Below are 19,053 nucleotides of genomic sequence, written 5' to 3'. Positions count from 1 at the left end.
TTGGCGGCAATCCAGAGAAAGTTCTCGAGGTTGGTTCCAGGTATGGAGGGATTTTCTTATGGTGAGAGTTTGAGCTTGTACTCATTGGAGTTTATAAGTACGAGAGGAGCCCTTATTGAAACATACAGAATTCTGGGGGATACCTGGGGAACAGCATAAATGCAGAGGCGTTGCTTCCCCTTGAGGTAGAGTTAAGAACAGTGGGCATAATCACAGGGTAAGGGATCACTCACTTATGACAAGGATAGGAAGGATTTTTGGCTCCAAACCCTCTCAGAGAGTAGTGAATCTGTGGAATTCTTTTGTAAAGGGCTGTCAAGGATAGGCTATTAAGTACAAGACAGACAGATCTTTAATTAAGTAAGGGAAACCAGGATTGAGAGAGATAAGGCAGCAAAATCAAGTTGAGGATTATTAGTTCAGCCATATCTCAAATGAATGGTGGAGCAGACAGGGTGGACCAAATAAACAATTCCTGTTCCATTTTATGATTTCATTGTTTTGGAGAGAAGAGTGGAGATTTTGGTAGCAAGTCAAAACACTCAGATGTTGCAGACACAATAGGTAAAATCTCTATGTGCATGGTAACAATTCTGTGATTCTGTTAAAAAAACACATTTTTAAAATAATATCAAACGCTCTTAAAACCATCATCAGGTGTGAAAAAGAGGGGAATTTATTCATTCTTTGGACTTGGTCATAACACTATCCAGCTTCCTCTCAAATATTCCCCGTATATTAAAGGAGTTCCAAGTTCTGACAACTCACTGGTCGAAGAACTTTCTCCTGGATTTATTTATGATCATCTTATATTTAAGGCATCTACTGTTGGTCTCATTTTAAAGGGTTATAGCTACCCTAAAATAAACTTTCATAATCTTCAAATCTTCAATTGGTCAACCATCTACTGCCCTTTTCCAAAGAAGTGCCCTCGCATATTCAATCTTCCCCAACAGCAGACCAGGGAATATGTTCATCATTCTAGTTTTCCCTTTTCTCAATGAGCCCAGAAGACCAACAGTACTCCAGGTGTACTCCTACCAAGTTTCTCTGCTAGATAAATACTTGTCCTTAAAATATGGCTGCAGCGATGCTCCTTGGCCAACATTTACTCTTCCCTTTCTCTCCTAGCTGTGTTTTGGGAGAAGAAAAACTACCACTCTTCCAAATTCATAGTGCATTTCTGTAAATGGGACGCAAGAGGGCACATATTTAAAGTTATTAGCAAAAGAAGCAATGATATTGTGAGGACATTTTCTAACGCAGAATGGTTAGAATTTGGAATGAACTACCTGAGTGTGGGGAGGCATGTTCAATCGACACATTAAAGAGGAAATTGGCTCACTATCTGAATAGGAATCACGTGCAGGCTGTCAGGTACCAACATTTCACCCATATGTATAATGTGGCATAATGGCATCACTATACACGTGGCAGTGATTAACAACTGTATCTCATTAGTTGTGACATCACCACTTACGTACATACTTTAAACAGTTTCCTGGAGTATTTGATAGACAAGATATAGAACACAACAAGTTCATATGACAAGGAAAGTCACAATGATTTTGCAATACATAACTTGGATTAATGCTAATTTGTAGGAACTTTCAATTACATACCCTAAGTCAGTCAGAGGTGGTTTATCTCTACCCCTTTTGTAGCAAAGTAAAATCTGAGGACCCATCAAGCTTCCATTATTGAGATCAGCCGATAATCCAGTCTGAGTGGTTTCTACACAAGTATACCCTTGGGGAACTTCTTCGCCCAATGATTTCACAATGATAGCCACATCAGTGATAGGTGCTTTTGGTTTAGCTATTTTGTGGCAGCTGTCATTAAACTGTATTTCCTCTTCGAGTGGCTTTGAAGCATTTGTCATGCCTGCCACCACAAAATAGTCTGCAACACGTGGGCCTTCCATCATGGCAGATCACCTGAAATGCAAGAACATCATTAATACAGTGCAAACACCAAGCTGTCTCTCTAGGTTGGCCACCTGAAGCTAACCTTGAAAAAGGGGAATCCTAAAGCAATTCTAAAAATTAAAAATTTCAATTTAAATTCTAAAAGGTGAAGCCATATATTTTAATTATTCCACATCTCAAAGACCCCATACATCATCTTTTACTCCATCCCACCACCCCATCTACCCGTCTGACCATATTTCATGTGCGAATAGAGGCAGTGAACTCCAAATCAAAATCCTGATTGAGAGCGGCAATGAACTGAAATTATAAAGAAAAATTATTTACACACCTTTCAAAATAGAGCATTTTAATCTGTCCAATAACATATTCGAGAGCCAATGATATCCACACACAGACGTTTTGCACAAGAGGCAACTGGTACCTATTTACTGGGCTTTGAGCCACAAGGCCAGTAATGCTTGGTGCAAAGGAGACATAGACAGGACTGAAGGAACAGGAGCAAGCTAAAAGAATGAGGAAGGAAATAAGTTAAAAAATATAGAAACGGAGACAAAAAAAAGTGAAGAATGTGTTTTGAACACACAAATAGGAAAAGTACAGGTAGTTCTCCTATAACCTGATAGTTGCGTTCTTGTGTGATCTCACGCTATAGAAAATCGTGATCAAAAATCACATTATAGGGAATTTGCTATAGAAAATCACTATACTTGTATAGCAGAAAGTTTGCGTTATCCAAACAGCATCTACTATCCATCAACTGCGTTGTAGCCAATTCACGTTAACGAAACACGCATTATAGCAGAACTATCTGGAGGCTATTCAGCCCTCGAATGTACATTCAACAAGGCCATGGCTGATGTAGTTGTGGCCTCAAATCCATATTCCTGTCAGTCTCTCATAATTCTGGGCTCCTATAATCTCCCTTCCTACTCACTGCTGCAGGAATCTTCTGATGCTGGAGCCCCAATTTCTGGCCTGCAACGTCTGGGGTCTGGGCACATCGGAACAGTGTGTGCTACTGAAGCACATAGAAGAGGGTATGGTCACCTCAGCACGGAAGTGTCCTTGACTCTCTGCATTGAAATTTTCAAATAAGTCTGCCAAAGCCAATTGGACTAATGGGTGGAGGAGAAACGCTCTGCAGCATTGTTCAATCCTAGCCTTTCATCCCTCCAGCCATCATCAGGGTTTGAAACCTCCAACTCTGATATCCACTTGGTCTACCACTAGGAATGCTCTTTGATTAATTTATAATTTGTCTGCTAGTTACCTGTAAATATGACAGCCACATTACCTTGTCCAAAACAAAGCAAGACTTCAAATCCATGTAGCAACTGTAATTAACACTAAATTATTGTTAAAACTTTAATCCAATTAGTGCACTTCGGCCCAAAAGTGATTCAGTAACAAACCCCACAAAAAAGGCTTTCAATCATGCCTGACAAAGAATACAATTTCAAGTTGGGTGAAAGAGAAACACACATGAGCAACCATGGGAACAGAGAACAGCAAAGGTGCTGTCTCAATTGCATTCACAGCTAAAAAGCCAAATTCCCTGCAAGCAATGTAAAGTTTGTTGGGGGTTTTGTTTTACCACTTTTGATAGTTTTGAAATAAAAACAAATATGTGGCTTACACTTACTGCTGCATTTGCACTGACAGTTCTATAACACATTCATAGTGCAACTTTTGACAACTACTTACAGTTAGCTTACCCTTTTATAGTCAGCAGCTGTACAATACTTTTTGGGTGGCCGTTCCAACCACCACTGTAACATTCTGTAATGCTCTTCATACAGTCTAACCATTTTAAAGAAAGAGTTAAAGAACTAACTCTTCTCGTAGAGTAAACGGAAGCAACATAGCACAAATAATTTAATTGTTTTCAATTGAGAAGCCCAAGTGGGGATGCTAGGGTCAAAATGGTGTCAGCAAGCTTAACACAAATGAAAAAATAAGATAACAAAGTGTGGGGCTGGAAGAACACAGCAGGTCATCAAAAAGGGTCTAGGCCCGAAATGTCGGCTTTTGTGCTCCTAAGATGCTGCTTGGCCTGCTGTGTTCTTCCAGCCCCACACTTTATAATCTTGGATTCTCCAGCATTTGCAGTTCCCATTACCTCTGATCACAAATGAAAAAATGTAAGGTTAAAGCAAATGCGGGGTGTTCTCCCTTAAGAAAGGATCAAGAACAAGACAGCACAGATTTGAAGTAATTACTAAAAGGAGCAAAAAAATGAAATTGGGAAAATGCTTTGATACAAATGGTTTGGGTCTGGCATGTATTCCCCAAGAGAGTGTGGCGAAGACAGATTCAAACAAGGCATTCAAAAGAGAATTAGACAGTTTCATGAAAAGGAAGAATGTGCAGAATTGCAGGGAGAAATCAGGAGACTGTCATTCACTGAGAAGCTCATTAGGCAAGTCAAAGCAAATGCGTGAGGCCGAATTTTTCGCACAAAAATAGCTATGACCTGAGGCAGTATTGATTAGTTATCGCCAAATTTAGGTTTGAAAAGGACAAAATTTATATGAGAAGGAAAAAATCTAATTACCTTAAGAAGCTACACAGTTTTGGAGTCTTGGAAGAACGAGTCAGCAAGTAGTAGAGCAAGCAGTTTATTTTTCAATATAATAGTGAAGGATTTTGGAAAGCAGATTTTCAACTCAGAAGAAACAAGACAGGAAAATTCAGATCATAACTGCGTGCAATTGATGAGACAGGAAATGTTGAATAAACAAGAGCACCTTAGTATACTTTCCATGCTTGTAATAAGTCTTATACAGAATGGAAAATTAACAATGCTCTTTTGAGAAACAGTTCAGTACTACAACCAAATCAAAAATCATTGTAACATCATTTTATTGGCATCACAGTAAGTCTATGAATTCTCCCAGCAGTTCGAATGCCAGAGCATTGTACATGGGTGGACTGGAATGTACTGAGAACACTACAGTTACAATACAAACACTAAGAGTTCACAGAAAAGTACTTTAATATTACTACAGGCTAAATTCAATGACATGCAGGTACAAAGCAAACAAATAATGCCAGGTTTAGGATTTTGTGTACACAGGCTGTTAAGTGCTCTTTTAATTTTTTTTGTTGTTAAGAGTCAAACAAATTAGCTGACGAATTAAAACTACACAATCTCAATGAAGACTTGTTCTACTTTAGAAGGGCCAACAGCATTAGAAGTATGAGCTGTTGAGGTGAAGGGCATGTTGCCCTTGGTGCACATTAAACAGGTGCAAGACAATTGCATGAAATAGTGTTTACAACCATCCCCATAATAAATCCATTACAAATGTTCCAGAACATAGTTAGGTAAAAAGGTCACTAATTATAATCATAGCAAGACACAACACCAATGAACTTTTATTTAAACTGAACCTACTTTTCGATCCAACCTGTTCAGCAATGTTATTACACACCTCTGGAGCAGGTGGGCCTTGAAACAGGGCTTCCCAGTCCAGGGTTAGGGGCTGTGTCATCTAAGTCTGATTCTTGCAACCATTAACTACATTGTTTTTCACAAGTGCAAGACTGGATTGATTTGATTTGATTTATTATTTTCACATGCACTAAGATAGTGAAAAATATTGTTTTGCGTGCTAACTTGACCAATCATACTTTACATAAGTACATCAGTGTAATAGAACATAGATTTATAGAGCACAGAAAAGGTGCTTCAGCCCACCGAGTCTGCACTGACGTAACTACCACTAAAAGTGTGCTAATCCCAGTTTCCTTCATTTGTTCCAAATCCCTGAATGTTATGATACTCATCTAAATATTTTTAAAGGTTGTAAGGTTTCCAGCCTCCACTACCTTCCCAAGCAGTACAGTCCAGATTCCCACCACCCAGTGAGTAAAATGTTTTCTTCTTAAATCCCTTTGGAATCTCCTGCCCCTTACCCTAAAACTATGCCCTCTCGTGACTGACTCCTCAACCAAGGGAACAGCTGCTTTCTATTGACCCTGCCCATACCCCTCATAACCTTACACACCTCATTAATGTTTCCCTCTCCACCCTGTCAGTTTTCTCTCCTCTAAAGAAAATAATCCAAGCCTATGTAGTTTTTCCTTATAGCTCAATCTCTCCATCCCAGGCAACATCCTGGTTAACCTCTTCTGTAGCCCCTTGTGCCTTGTTATCAAATATTTCCTGTAGTGAGGTGATCTGAACTGCACATAGCACTCCAATTGTGGCCCGACCAACATTCTATACAACTCCAACATTGCCTTCTTGCTCTTATACTCTACGCTTAAAGATACCTACGTTAGGCAACTATTTATTGACTATAGCTCCACCTTCAACACTAATTTCAACCCCAAACAGATCTCCAAACACTGAGACCTAGGTCTCTGCTCTGCCCGCTGCAACTGGATCCTCAACCCCCTGACCGACAGATAACAATCACGGAAGCTAGCCAACAGCATCTCCTCCACAAAAATCCTCAACAGCATCACCCCACAAGAATATTTATTCAGCCCCTCCCTATACACTAATGACTGTGAGGCTATATTTTGTCTGAACTCCACCTTCAAGTTCGCTGAGACACCACAGTTATAAGCCAATGTCAAACAGTAATGAGATAGAGTGCTTGGTGGAGTGGTGTAAAGGTAAAGTATGGGGAGGTGATGGCCCAGTGGTATTACCACTGAACTGTTAATCCAGAGACCCATATAACACTCTGGGGATCTGGGTTCGAATCCTGCCATGGCAGATGGTAGAATTTGAATTCAATAAATATCTGGAATTAAAAGAGCCACGGCCATGAATTCATTGCTGATTGTTGGAAAAACCCATCTGGTTCACTTAGGGAAGGAAACTGTCATTCTTACCTGTCTACATGTGACTCCAAATCCATAGCAATGTGGTTGACTCTTAACTGCCCTTTGGGCAATTAGGGATGGGACGTAAATGCCACCTAGCCAGCGATGCTCTCATCCCACGAATTAATTTTAAAAAAAAGACCCCCTCCTGTATAAAGTTCCTGTGGACCTGTGTAAAGCCAATCTTTCCCTCAACGTCAGCAAAACTAAAGAACTGCTCATTGACTTCAGGAAGCAAGGAGGAGGGCACGCCCTATCTACATCAATGGAGCTGAAGTGGAGACGGTCAAGAATGCAAAGTTCCTAGGAATGATAATCACCAACAATCTGTTCTGGACCATCCATGTTGATGTGATGGTCAAGGCAGCACCACAAATGGCTCTTCTTCAGGAGGCTAAGGAAATTCAGCATGTCCATAAGGACTCTCACGTACTTTTAAAGAATGCTTTCTACGGTGCATCTATCTTTTTGCATCACAGCTTGGTAGGGCAACTGTTCTTCCCAGAACCATAAGAAACTACAAAGTTGTGAACACAGGCCAGTCCATCATGCAAGCCAACCTTACCTCTGTGACTCTGTCTACACTTCTCGCTGCCTCTGAAAGGCAGCCAACCTTAAAGACCCTTCCTGCTTTGGATATAATCTTTTCTAACGTCTCCAGTCAGGCAGAAGATACAAAAGCTTGAACAAACATACCAACAAACTTATGAAGATTCTTTCCTGCTGTTATTAGGCTTCTGAATGGACCTCTGAAATTTCAAATCGAAGGCTAACCTTGTTTTTGTGCACTTTCACAGCCATAAATTTGAACACAGCAAGGAATACAATCACACTATGATCTTTGTATGTTAAGATCTGCCTGTGCTGCACACAAAACAAAACTTCTCACTGTACCTAGGTACATGTGGCAATAATAAATCAAATCAAAATGCCACAGCTAATGAAAGCAAGTGTCTCATATGCCTTAACTATTCTATTCACGCGCTCTGCCAACTTCAGGGAACTGTGAATAATTACCCCGAGATTCTTCTGTTCTTCTAAGCTACCAGTATCCTGCTATTCACTACTTACTCCCTCATTTTGTTTCTTCTTCCCAAGAACATCACCTCGCGCTTATCAGAGTTAAATATCATTTGGCACTAGTCTGCTCCCCTGACCAGCCCATTTATATTTTCCTGCAACCGACGGCCATCTTCTTCGCTGGTAACCATTCTACCAATCTTGGTATCATCTGAAAATTTGCTTAACGTTCTCCTGCATATTTTCATCTACATCATTTATGTATATGACAATAAGGGTCCCTGTACTGATGCTTGTGGCACACCATTGGACACGGACCTCCAGTCACTCAAACTGTCTTCTACCACTACCCTTTAGGTCCTATTACGCAGCCAGTTTCTGATCCATCTTGCCAATTTTTCCTCAAATCCATGTTCTCTAACCTTCTCGGTCTCCTATGTGGGACCTTGTCAAAAACTGTGTCAAAGTCCATATAAGCTACATCAACTAAACTTCCTTCATCTACACACAATCCAATTTTCAAAAAATTCTAACAAATTTGTTGGGCATTACCTCTCTTTGACAAAGCCTTTGATTACTCCTGATTAACCTATGTCTTTCCAAATGGGTATTAATTTGATCCTTCAGAATTTTCTCCAATTGTTTCCCGACCACTGACATGAGACTCACTGTCTATAATTTCCTGGTTCATCTCCACCGCCCCCTTTTAAAAAGGAAACATATTAGCCATCCTCCAGTTCTCTAGCACTTGCTCTGTGGCCAGAGGGAAATAAAAAAATTGTGTCAGAGCCCCTGCAGTTTGTCATCTTGCCTCCCACAGTAGCCTGGAATGCAATTCAACTGGGCCAGAGGGTTTAGCTGTTCTTAAGCACAAGACACCTTCCATATACTCCCCATTTCTTACATCAAACTGTGCAAGTTCCTCAGTCTTGTAAATACAGAATTCAATGCCTAAAGATTGTATTTTCTTGTTGTAAACCAAAAATCCTTATTAAAAATATCTTGCAAGAGTGTCATAGCCAATCTATTCAAAGTATCACTTGTCTGGTATCACTCTTACCCTTGACATATCCTCAGAGTGAATACCCTGCTTTATTTCCTATTATGTGATTTTAGATGACAGGCCCACACAATCAAACTGGTTCTCCATAAGTGCCATCCTTTGTATCAGATTATTTAGACGTATACACAATGTTAATGTCAAATATAACTTGAAATGATGACTGAAGATTCAGAGTGATGGTACTACATATTGACTTAATTTTCTATTCCAGTTAGATTTATGGGGAGCTGCTGGCCTCGTGGTATTATCATTAGACTATTAATCCAGAAACTCAGGTATGTTCTGGGCACCAGGGTTTGAATCCCACCATTGAAGGATTATCAAATTTAATTTAAAAAATCTGGAATTAAGAATCTACTGATGACCATAAAACCATTATCAATTATTTGGAGAGACCTATCTGGTTCACTAATGCTTCTCAGGGAAGAAAATCGGCTATCCATAACTGGTCTGGCTTATATGTGACTCCAGTCCAAGCCGGCAGATCACCACCACTTTCTCATGGGAACGTGGGGCAGCCAGCAACACCCATCTCCCATCAGTGAATTTTAAAAATTAGAACGCACAGTATTTTGCCTGAATTAGGAAAAAAAAACAAGACAACAAAAGTATGAAGATTGTCAAAAAAGATCAAGACACCGAATGGTATTTTAAAAGAAAAAAGTGCATTGTTAGTCCACTGTACGCAAGCTGGCTTTTAAAATAGCTTTGAGTGTGATCAACTGTTTACATCTAAATTAACCTTGACACAAAGGAAGGGACAAATAACACTGTCAGTAGTTTTACGTACTTTATGTTTGGTCTCCTAAATGCTAAAACAGCTTGTGTCAAATCTGAGACAGGCATAAGAAACCAGATGTGTTTCATGGCTTATCCAAGGATAATCAAGTATTTTAAAACACAATCTTGCTCCAAAGACTCTTGGCTGACCTCCTCTGTACTTACAGTCTGCCAAATATGTAGCCTTGTCTGACCATCCACACCATATGGCCGGTTATGCCAGCCCCATCTCTCAACAATCTGTTAACAGAAGGTGGCTCATCTGAACTCATGATTTATTTCGTCTTTCGAAGCCCTCAACCTAATTTTACATTGGAGATTTAAATAAAAAAAGGTGAAGCGGTTATTCTATTAAAAGAATATCACGGATGTTCTTCATGATTTTCCAAGACTTGATGTAATATTCTGAATTCTGCTTTAGCAAATCACGAAAGTTAAACATTGTTGTAAAGGCCATTTGCAGCATTGAATGTAATCATGACAGAATGGCTTTCATTAAATGATATGGAGTGTTGTGCAATTAAGTATGATGATTAGCATAAAGACAATAAATGAGCACTTTTAACATGTAAATAGCTTCAAGACATTTCTCAGAAACATGATAGGCCATATGATGAAACAGCATGTATAAGACATTTGGTCCATTGAATCTGTTCCACCATTTAATAGAACATAGAACATTGCAGCACAGTTCAGGCCCTTCAGCCCTCAATGTTGTGCTGACCTGTCATACCAATCTGAAGCCCATCTAACCTACACTATTCCATGTACGTCCATATGCTAGTCCAATGACGACTTAAATGTACTTAAAGTTGGCGAATCTACTACCGTTGCAGGCAAAGCGTTCCATTCCCTTAGTACTCTCTGAGTAAAGAAACTACCTCTGACATCTGTCCTATATCCTTCACCCCTCAATTTAAAGCTATGCCCCCTCGTGCTCGCCGTCACCATCCTAGAGTCAATCATAAAAGACGAAATTACGACTCATTTGGATAGCAGTAATAGGACAGATCAGAGACAGCATGGATTTACAAAGGGGAAATTGTACTTGATTAATCTTCTGGAATTTTTTGAGGATGTAACTATGAAGATGGACAAGGGAGAGCCAGTGGATGTAGTTTCAGAAACTTTCAGAAAGCCTTTGATAAAGTCCCATATAGGAGATTAGTGAGCAAAATTAAGGCACATGGTATTGGGGGCAAAATGCTGACTTGGATTGAAATCTGACAGGAAGCAAACAGTCGTGATAAATGGCTCCGTTTCGGAATGGCAGGCAGTGACCAGTGGGGTACAACAAGGTTCGGTTTTGGGACCATAGCTGTTTACAATATACATTCATGATATAGATGAAGGCATTAAAAGTAATATTGACAAATTCGCTGATGACACAAAGCTGGGTGGCAGGGTGAAATGTGAGGAGGATGTAATGAGAATACAGGGTGACTTGGACAGGCTAGGTGAGTGGACGAATGCATGGCTGATGCAGTTTAATGTGGATAAATGTGTGGCTAACCACTTTGGTGGCAAGAACAGGAAGGCAGATTACTATCTAAATGGAAGATAACAATGTGGGGCTGGATGAACACAGCAGGCCAAGCAGCATCTTAGGAGCACAAAAGCTGACGTTTCGGGCCTAGACCCTTCAACAGAAAATGGGGATGGGGAGAGGATTCTGAAATAAATAGGGAAAGAAGGGGAGGCGGACTGAAGATGGACAGAGGAGAAGATAGGTGAGAGGAAAGTATGGTTGGGGAGGTAGGGAGGGGGTAGGTCAGTCCAGGGAGGAAGGACAGGTCAAGGGGGCGTGATGAGGTTAGTAGGTAGGAAATGGAGGTGTGGCTGGAGGTGGGGATAGGCGAAAGTAAGAACAGGTTAGGCAGGCTGGGATGGGCTGGGCTGGTTTTGGGATGCAGTGGGGAGAGGGGAGTTTCTGAACCTGATGAAATCCACATTGATACCATTGGGCTGCAGGGTTCCCAAGCGGAATATGAGTTGCTGTTCCTGCAACCTTCGGGTGGCATCATTATGGCACTGCAGGAGGCCCAGGGTGGACATGTCACCTAAGGAATGGGAGGGGGAATTGAAATGGTTCACGACTGAGAGGTGTAGTTGTTTACTGCGAACAGAGGGTAGGTGTTCTGCAAAGTGGTCCCCAAGCCTCTGCTTGGTTTCTCCAACGTACAGGAAGTCACATCGTGTACAGCGCATGCAGTATACTACATTGGCGGATGTGCAGGTGAACATCTGCTTGATGTGGAAAGTCATCTTGGGCCTTGGGATGGGGTGAGGGAGATGGTGTGGGAGCAGGTGTAGCACTTCCTGCGGTTGCAGGGGCAAGTGCCGGGTGTGGTGGGGTTGGAGGGGAGTGTGGAGCGGACAAGGGAGTCGTGGAGACAGTGGTCTCTCTGGAAGGCAGACAAGGGTGGCGTAGGAAAAATGTCTTTGGTGGTGGGGTCAGATTGCAGATGGCGGAAGTGTCGGAGGATGATGTGTTGTATCCGGGAGGTTGGTAGGGTGGAATGCGAGGACTAGGGGGATTCTCTGGGTCGGTTATTGCGAGGGTGGGGTGTGAGGGATGAGGTGCGGGAAATGCGGGAGACACGGTCGAGGGCGTTCTTGACCACTGCAGGGCGGGAAGTTGTGGCCCCTTGAAGAACGAGGACATCTGGGATGTGCGGGAGTGAATGCCTCATCCTGGGAACAGATGCGGTGGAGGCGGAGGAATTTGGAATAGGGGATGGAATTTTTGCAGGAAGGTGGGTGGGAGGAGGTGTATTCAGGTAGCTGTGGGAGTCGGTGGGCTTGAAATGGACATCGGTTTGTAGGTGATTGCCTGAGATGGAGACAGAAAGGTCCAGCAAGGTAAGGGATGTGTTGGAGATGGCCCAGGTGAACTTGAGGTTGGGGTGGAAGGTGTTGGTGAAATGGATGAACTATTCGAGCTCCTCTTGGGAGCATGAGGCAGTGCTGATACAGTCAATGAGACGGAGGAAGAGGTGGGGTTTGGGGCCAGTGCAGGGGCAAAAGAGAAGCTGTTCCACATAACCTACAAAGAGGCAGGCATAGCTTGGGACCATGTGTTTTCATCTTGGGGCCTGGGATGGGGGTGAGGAAGGTGGTGTGGGTTTTCATCTTGGGGCCTGAGATGGGGGTGGGGATTGATCTATCCCCTCCCTACCTCCCCACCCATACTCACCTCTCTACCTATCTTCTCTTCTATACATCTTCAGTCCGCCTCCCCCTCTTTCCCCATTTTTTTCAGAATTCTCTCCCCATTTCCCTTTTCTGATGAAGGGTCTCGGCCCGAAATGCCAGCTTTTGTGCTCCTAAGATGCTGCTTGGCCTGCTGTGTTCATCCAGCCCCACACTTTGTTATCTTGGATTCTCCAGCATCTACAGTTCCCATTATCTCTGATCTACTATCTAAATGGAGTCAAGTTAGGTGAAGGAGAAGTACAAAGAGATCTAGGCGTTCTTGCACATCAGTCAATGAAAGCAAGCATGCAGGTACAGCAGGCAGTGAAGAAAGCTAATGGCATGCTGGCCTTCATAACAAGAGGAATTGAGTGTAGGAGCAAAAAGGTCATTCTGCAGCTGTATAGGGCCCTGGTGAAACCGCACCTGGAGTATTGTGTGCAGTTTTGGTCTCCAAATTTGAGGAAGGACATTCTTGCTATTGAGGGATTGAAGGTTCACGAGGTCAATTCCCGGAATGGCAGGACTATCATATGTTGAAAGATTGGGGCGACTGGGCTTGTATACACTTGAGTTTAGAAGGATGAGAGGGAATCTGATTGAGACGTATAAGATTATTAAGGGATTGGACACTCTGGAGGCAGGAAGCATGTTTCCGCTGATGGGTGAATCCAGAACCAGAGGACACAGTTTAAAAATAAGTGGTAGGCCATTTAGAACAGAGTTGAGGAAAAACTACTTCACCCAGAGAGTGGTGGATATATGGAATGCTCTGCCCCAGAAGGCAATGGAGGCCAAGTCTCTGGATACTTTCAAGAAAGAGATGGACAGAGGTCTTAAAGATATTGGAATCAAGGGTTATGGGGATAAGGCAGGAACAGGATACTGATTGTGGATGATCAGCCATGATCATAATGAATGGTGGTGCTGGCTTGAAGGGCTGAAAGACCTACTCCTGCATTTATGGTCTGTTGTCTATATAACCCTTGATTCCCTTCCTGATTAAAAATGTCAAGGTTAGGCAGAGGATCTTGATCGGCGCAGGCTTGGAGGGCCGAAGGGCCTGTTCCTGTGATGTAGATTTCTTTGTTCTTTATTCAAGGCAGAGATAGACAATCAGCCTTTACAGTCTTCTGTGGTAAAGAATTCCACAGATTTATTGCCCTCAAAACAAAACTGCTCCTACTCTCTATCTTAAATGGGCAATCCTCTAGTCTGAAATTATGCCCTCTGGTCCTAGACTCTGCCATAAGAAGAAACAACCTCTCTGCATGTACCCTGTCAAGCACCCTAATAATCTTATATTTCAATCAGATTTCCTCTCATTCTTCTGAAGTACGATGAGTACATGCCCAACCTAGTCAACCTCCACTCATTAAAAAAAATCTGTCCACACCCAGAATCAATAGTGAACCTTTGCTCGACAGCCCCCAATGGTAGTATATCTTTCTTTAAATAATGGGACCAAAACAATTCACAAATGCGATCTAACTGGTGCCTTGTATAGCTTTAGCAAGGCCTCCTTTCTCTTTGAAAGGAAGGCTGACTGTCCATTTGCCTTCCTCGACCCGCTGAACTTGTACACTGGCTGTTTGTGATTCATTCTAAGGACCCTCAAATACCTCTGTGCTGCAGCTTTCTGCATCTTCCTCTATTTAAATAATACTTAGCTTCTCTGTTTTCCATCAAAGGGCATAACCTCACATTTTCCTACATTGTACTGCACCTGGCAAGTTTTTGTTCAGTCACTAACCAAGACAATATTCCTCTGCAGACTCTTGTCATTCTCACCACTTGTCTTCCCACCTTCTTGGTATCATCCACAAACTTGGCAACAGTACATTCACTTCTTTTAATTAAGTCATTAATATAGAGTGTAAACAATTGTGGCTCCAGCACTTAGTCTTGTGCAATTAACTAATTAAATTTTACAATATTGCAAAAAAATTTAAAACAGTACATTATGCTCTCCCATAAAAGGGCACCTATTCTTCATAAAGAGCAATGTGTACTGAATGTGTTCAAGGTAAAATAAAGATTATTCAGTTGCAGAGATCTGAAAAAATTTCCAAATGCAAAGATGGGTGTAATGAAAAGGAGACAGTCAATGACATGAGACAATGCATCAGGACACTCAGCCTGTTTGTAAGCCAAGGCAAAATAAGATATGCTGTTTATGTTAAGAAAGGCACCACAGGCCTGCTCTGGCTCTTATTAATGGAATGTTGGCACATTTTTCATCACAATATATTTTCAGTTGACACCGGACATTTTAGCAGTTGGCTAAATAGTAATACTTCGACAATTATCTATGCTACAAATGTTTGAAAGAATTAAAATACAGAATCCGCATTCATAAACTGCTGGTTGATGGGTCACTCAGATTACCTTCCTGCTGAATAGGACAAGCAAAAAACATAGTTCAGCTATAGTGCGCCACTTATATATACAGGATCAAGGTGGGATACTACTCATGAGGTTTATTTCAAGGGTAGCTGGATGTGAGACCAGAAGTTTGTAACCAGAGGTCACATTTGGCTGCTGGTAAAGTGAAACATTAAGAATCACATGCAATGAGCACCTACTTCATTATTTAAACTTGAAATGTTGTAACAGTTTTTAAAGCATAAATAAGAAATTGTTTCCAGTAACAGAAGGGTTGAGAGATCAGGGAACACAGATTTAATTAATTGCCGAAAGCATCTGAGATAACATGAGAATGTTTCTTTAAATACACAGCAGGTTATCTGGAATGTGAGAAAGGTTGGAGGAAGGTAATTGAACGGTAATACTTGAAATAGATTTACATAAAGTCTTGAAGCAAGAAAAATTAGAGGGCTATTAGGAAGGATCAAGGGGTTGGAATGAATAGCGGCCAGTTTTGATGAAGAGTCAATGGATTCAAAATGTTAACTCCACTGTTCTAAATATATAGGTGCTTTCAGGCCTGCTTAGTTTCTTCAACAACTGTTTATTTCAAATCTCCAGAATCTGTAGTTCTTTGTTTTGTACTTATTTATAGTGGGATTATGGGATGCTGCACTACAGATGTGGCACCAGAACTACAGGCCAAATGTTTACTTTTAACAGGACCGTTCACTTGTTTTCTAAATGCCACAATACCTTTGCTTTCCAATATCAACTCTTTACCTTCTTTGGCTGAGAAATCAACAATTCCCCAATTCAGTAAATATCCTGCAGCTGGGAAACTGACGAATACAAACACAGATTCACATGAAGCAAGTCTAGTGATAATCAGGAGGTAGAAGTGCAGCAATGACAAACTGGACTTTCGGTGTCACAAAAAGACAAAACTATGGTGGCCAGACATGTTTTTAAAGTATTTGCCAAGTTAATGGGTCTACCATGGAACAGAAAACTTAGAAAGTGAGTGTCTGCAAGCTTTTCAACCTGGAGATGCGTCATCATAATGCCTATTATTTTCCTTCGCCAATGCTCCATCTTTCAGTTGGGAGAAACTGGGTAATAATCTGCCATGAACGGATGTTGATTTCTCCAGTTCCATAAATAAGCCACTGATCTGCTTTGAAACTCCAACCACTGTTACATTCATTTATCACAACAGACAAGGGGCTCTAAAGTCTGGAACCTTTCAGTATGTATATTACGTTAGCACACATGAACACTGCAAGTGCATACTGAGCCATCATGTAGACAAACCATATTTTTTGTTTTAAGCATGAACTGTACAGAATGCCGAATAAAATTCAGTAGGTTTTGAGAATCGTAACTTCCAAGTCGATTGGTGTAATCAGTATTTAAGAACTTTGTATTTTTTGGGGTTTTTTTTAGTATTTATGTGTAATGAAGTTAGCACAGTTGGCTGGATGGCTGGTTCAATTTCTCTACAAGCTGAAGCAATCATGAAGGACCCTCCTTCTCAACCTCTCCCCTCAGGTTAAACCATCACCAGTGCCCCCTCTCTCTCTCTGAGAGAGCAACCCGATGGTCCAAGAGGACCATGAACATGGATACTGCCACAAATTCATCAGTACACATTTCCTTATGGACACTGGGCAAAGTGCAGACTCAAGGTCAAAAACTGAAGCAGTTGACCATGTGGCCCACTGAAACCTTTACGTCAATCAATAAGAATGATAACAGCTACAAATGTGGTCATAACTCCACTTTCCTGTCTGTTGCCTCACAACCTTTCTTAATCCAAAAATCTGTTGAAATCAGCCTTGAATATATTCAATGATCCAACATGCTTTCATCCCAGAAATCACTCCCACTCAATCTTCTTGTTTCCAATGCAAGTATATCCTGAAGTAAGGAGACCAAATTTGTACACAGTATGCCAGGTGCAGTCTCACCAATGTTCTACGCAGTTATAGCATGACTGCCTTTATACTGCAGTCCCTTTGGAATAAATTCTATTTGCCTTCCTAATTACCAACTGTACCTGGATGTTAATTTTGTGGTTTATGCACAAAGAGGCTGATTTTTCTGCACTGCTATAGTTAGTAGTCTTTTTTTTGGTTTCCCTCTCCTGTTTGAAGTAGCTGTTAGAAGCACAAATGCAGGATTTACAGAGACATAAAACTATGTTATGATCATTAAGACATGGGGGAGGGCACCTGGTACATAATTTGTAAACTGCACTAAAGTTGTTCAGATTTATTTTTAAGAGGTATTTCTTTTCTAAGTAAAGCTTTATTTTCAAAATACAAGTAATAGAGTATAGAGTATAGAACATTACAGCATAGTACAGGCCCTTCGGCCCTCGATGTTGTGCCGACCTGACATCCCGATCTGAAGCCCATCTAACCTCCACTATTCCATGTACGTCCGTATGCTTATCCAATGACAACTTAAATGTATCTAAAGTTGGCAAATCTACAACCGTTGCAGGCAAAGCGTTCCGTTCCCTTACTACTCTGAGTAAAGAAACTACCTCTTGACATCTGTCCTCTATCTTTCACCCCTCAATTTAAAGCTATGCCCCCTCGTGCTCGCCGTCATCATCCTAGGAAAAAGGCTCTCCCTATCCACCCGATCTAACCCTCTGATTATTTTATATGTTTCAATTAAGTCACCTCTCAGCCACCTTCTCTCTAATGAAAACAGCCTCAAGTCCCTCAGCCTTTCCTCGTAAGACCTTCCCTCCATACCAGGCAACATCCTAGTAAATCTCCTCCTGCACCCTTGCCAAAGCTTCCACATCCTTCTTATAATGTGGTGACCAGAACTGGACACAATACTCCAAGTGCGGCCGCATAACCTCATGGTTCCGGAACTCAATCCGTCTATTAATAAAAGCTAAAACACTATGCCTTCTTAACAGCCCTGTCAACCTGGGTGGCAACTTTCAAGGATCTGTGTACATGGACACCGAGATCTCTCTGCTCATCTACACTACTAAGAATCTTACCATTAGCCCAGTACTTTGCCTTCTGGTTACTCCTACCAAAGTGCATCACCTCACACTTGTGCACATTAAACTCCATTTGCCACCTCTCCTCTCAGCTCAGCTCTGCAGCTTATCTATGTCTCTCTACAACCTGGAGCATCCTTTGTCACTATCCACAACTCCACTGACCTTAGCGTCATCTGCAAATTTACTAACCCATCCTTCTACGCCCTCATCCAGGTCATTTATAAAAACGACAAACAGCAGTGGACCCAACACCGACCCTTGCGGTACACCACTAGTAACGGTCTCCAGGATGAACATTTCCCATCAACTACCACCCTCTGTCTTCTTTCAACAAGCCAATTTCTGATCCAAACTGCTGTATCTCCCACAATTCCATTCCTCCGCATTTTGTACAATAGCCTATTGTGGGGAACCTTATCGAACGCCTTGCTGAAATCCATATACACCACATCAACCGGTTTACTCTCATCTACCTGTTTGGTCACCTTCTCAAAGAACTCAAGGTTTGTGAGGCACGACCTTCCCTTCACAGAACCGTGCTGACTATCCCTAATCAATTAATTCTTTTCTAGATGATTATCAATCCTATCCCTTATAACCTTTTCCAACACTTTTCCAACAACTGAGCTAAGGCTCACCGGTCTATAATTACCAGGGTTGTCTCTACTCCCCTTCTTATGGTCTCCATCAATCAAAAGCCAGATGGACAAATCCAAGACCTGTCCAAAACTGTTTTAAGGTCAACACATAGGACAGCATTTTTCAGAGGCTGTTTGTTTCATGCATTCTCATCGCTTGCTGAGATAAGCATCAAAGTGCCATGT

General features: G+C 41.6%; 1 protein-coding gene across 11 annotated transcripts in view; it reads right to left on the bottom strand.

Annotated features, from left to right (window-relative positions):
* dennd4a (DENN/MADD domain containing 4A) overlaps positions 1-19,053 on the bottom strand; it is a 174,729-nt gene that overhangs the window by 121,329 nt on the left and 34,347 nt on the right. For all 11 annotated transcript variants that reach the window (XM_059639348.1, XM_059639350.1, XM_059639351.1 and 8 more), the window contains exon 2: positions 1,623-1,937. In XM_059639348.1, coding sequence (XP_059495331.1) covers positions 1,623-1,927 — 305 coding nt within the window. In that variant the 5' untranslated portion in view covers positions 1,928-1,937. The remainder of the gene's footprint in view (positions 1-1,622; positions 1,938-19,053) is intronic.

The sequence above is a fragment of the Stegostoma tigrinum genome, chromosome 33, assembly GCF_030684315.1.
Source record: "Stegostoma tigrinum isolate sSteTig4 chromosome 33, sSteTig4.hap1, whole genome shotgun sequence".
NCBI classification, from domain to species: domain Eukaryota; kingdom Metazoa; phylum Chordata; class Chondrichthyes; order Orectolobiformes; family Stegostomatidae; genus Stegostoma; species Stegostoma tigrinum.
This window is presented reverse-complemented; position numbering and strand designations above follow the sequence as displayed.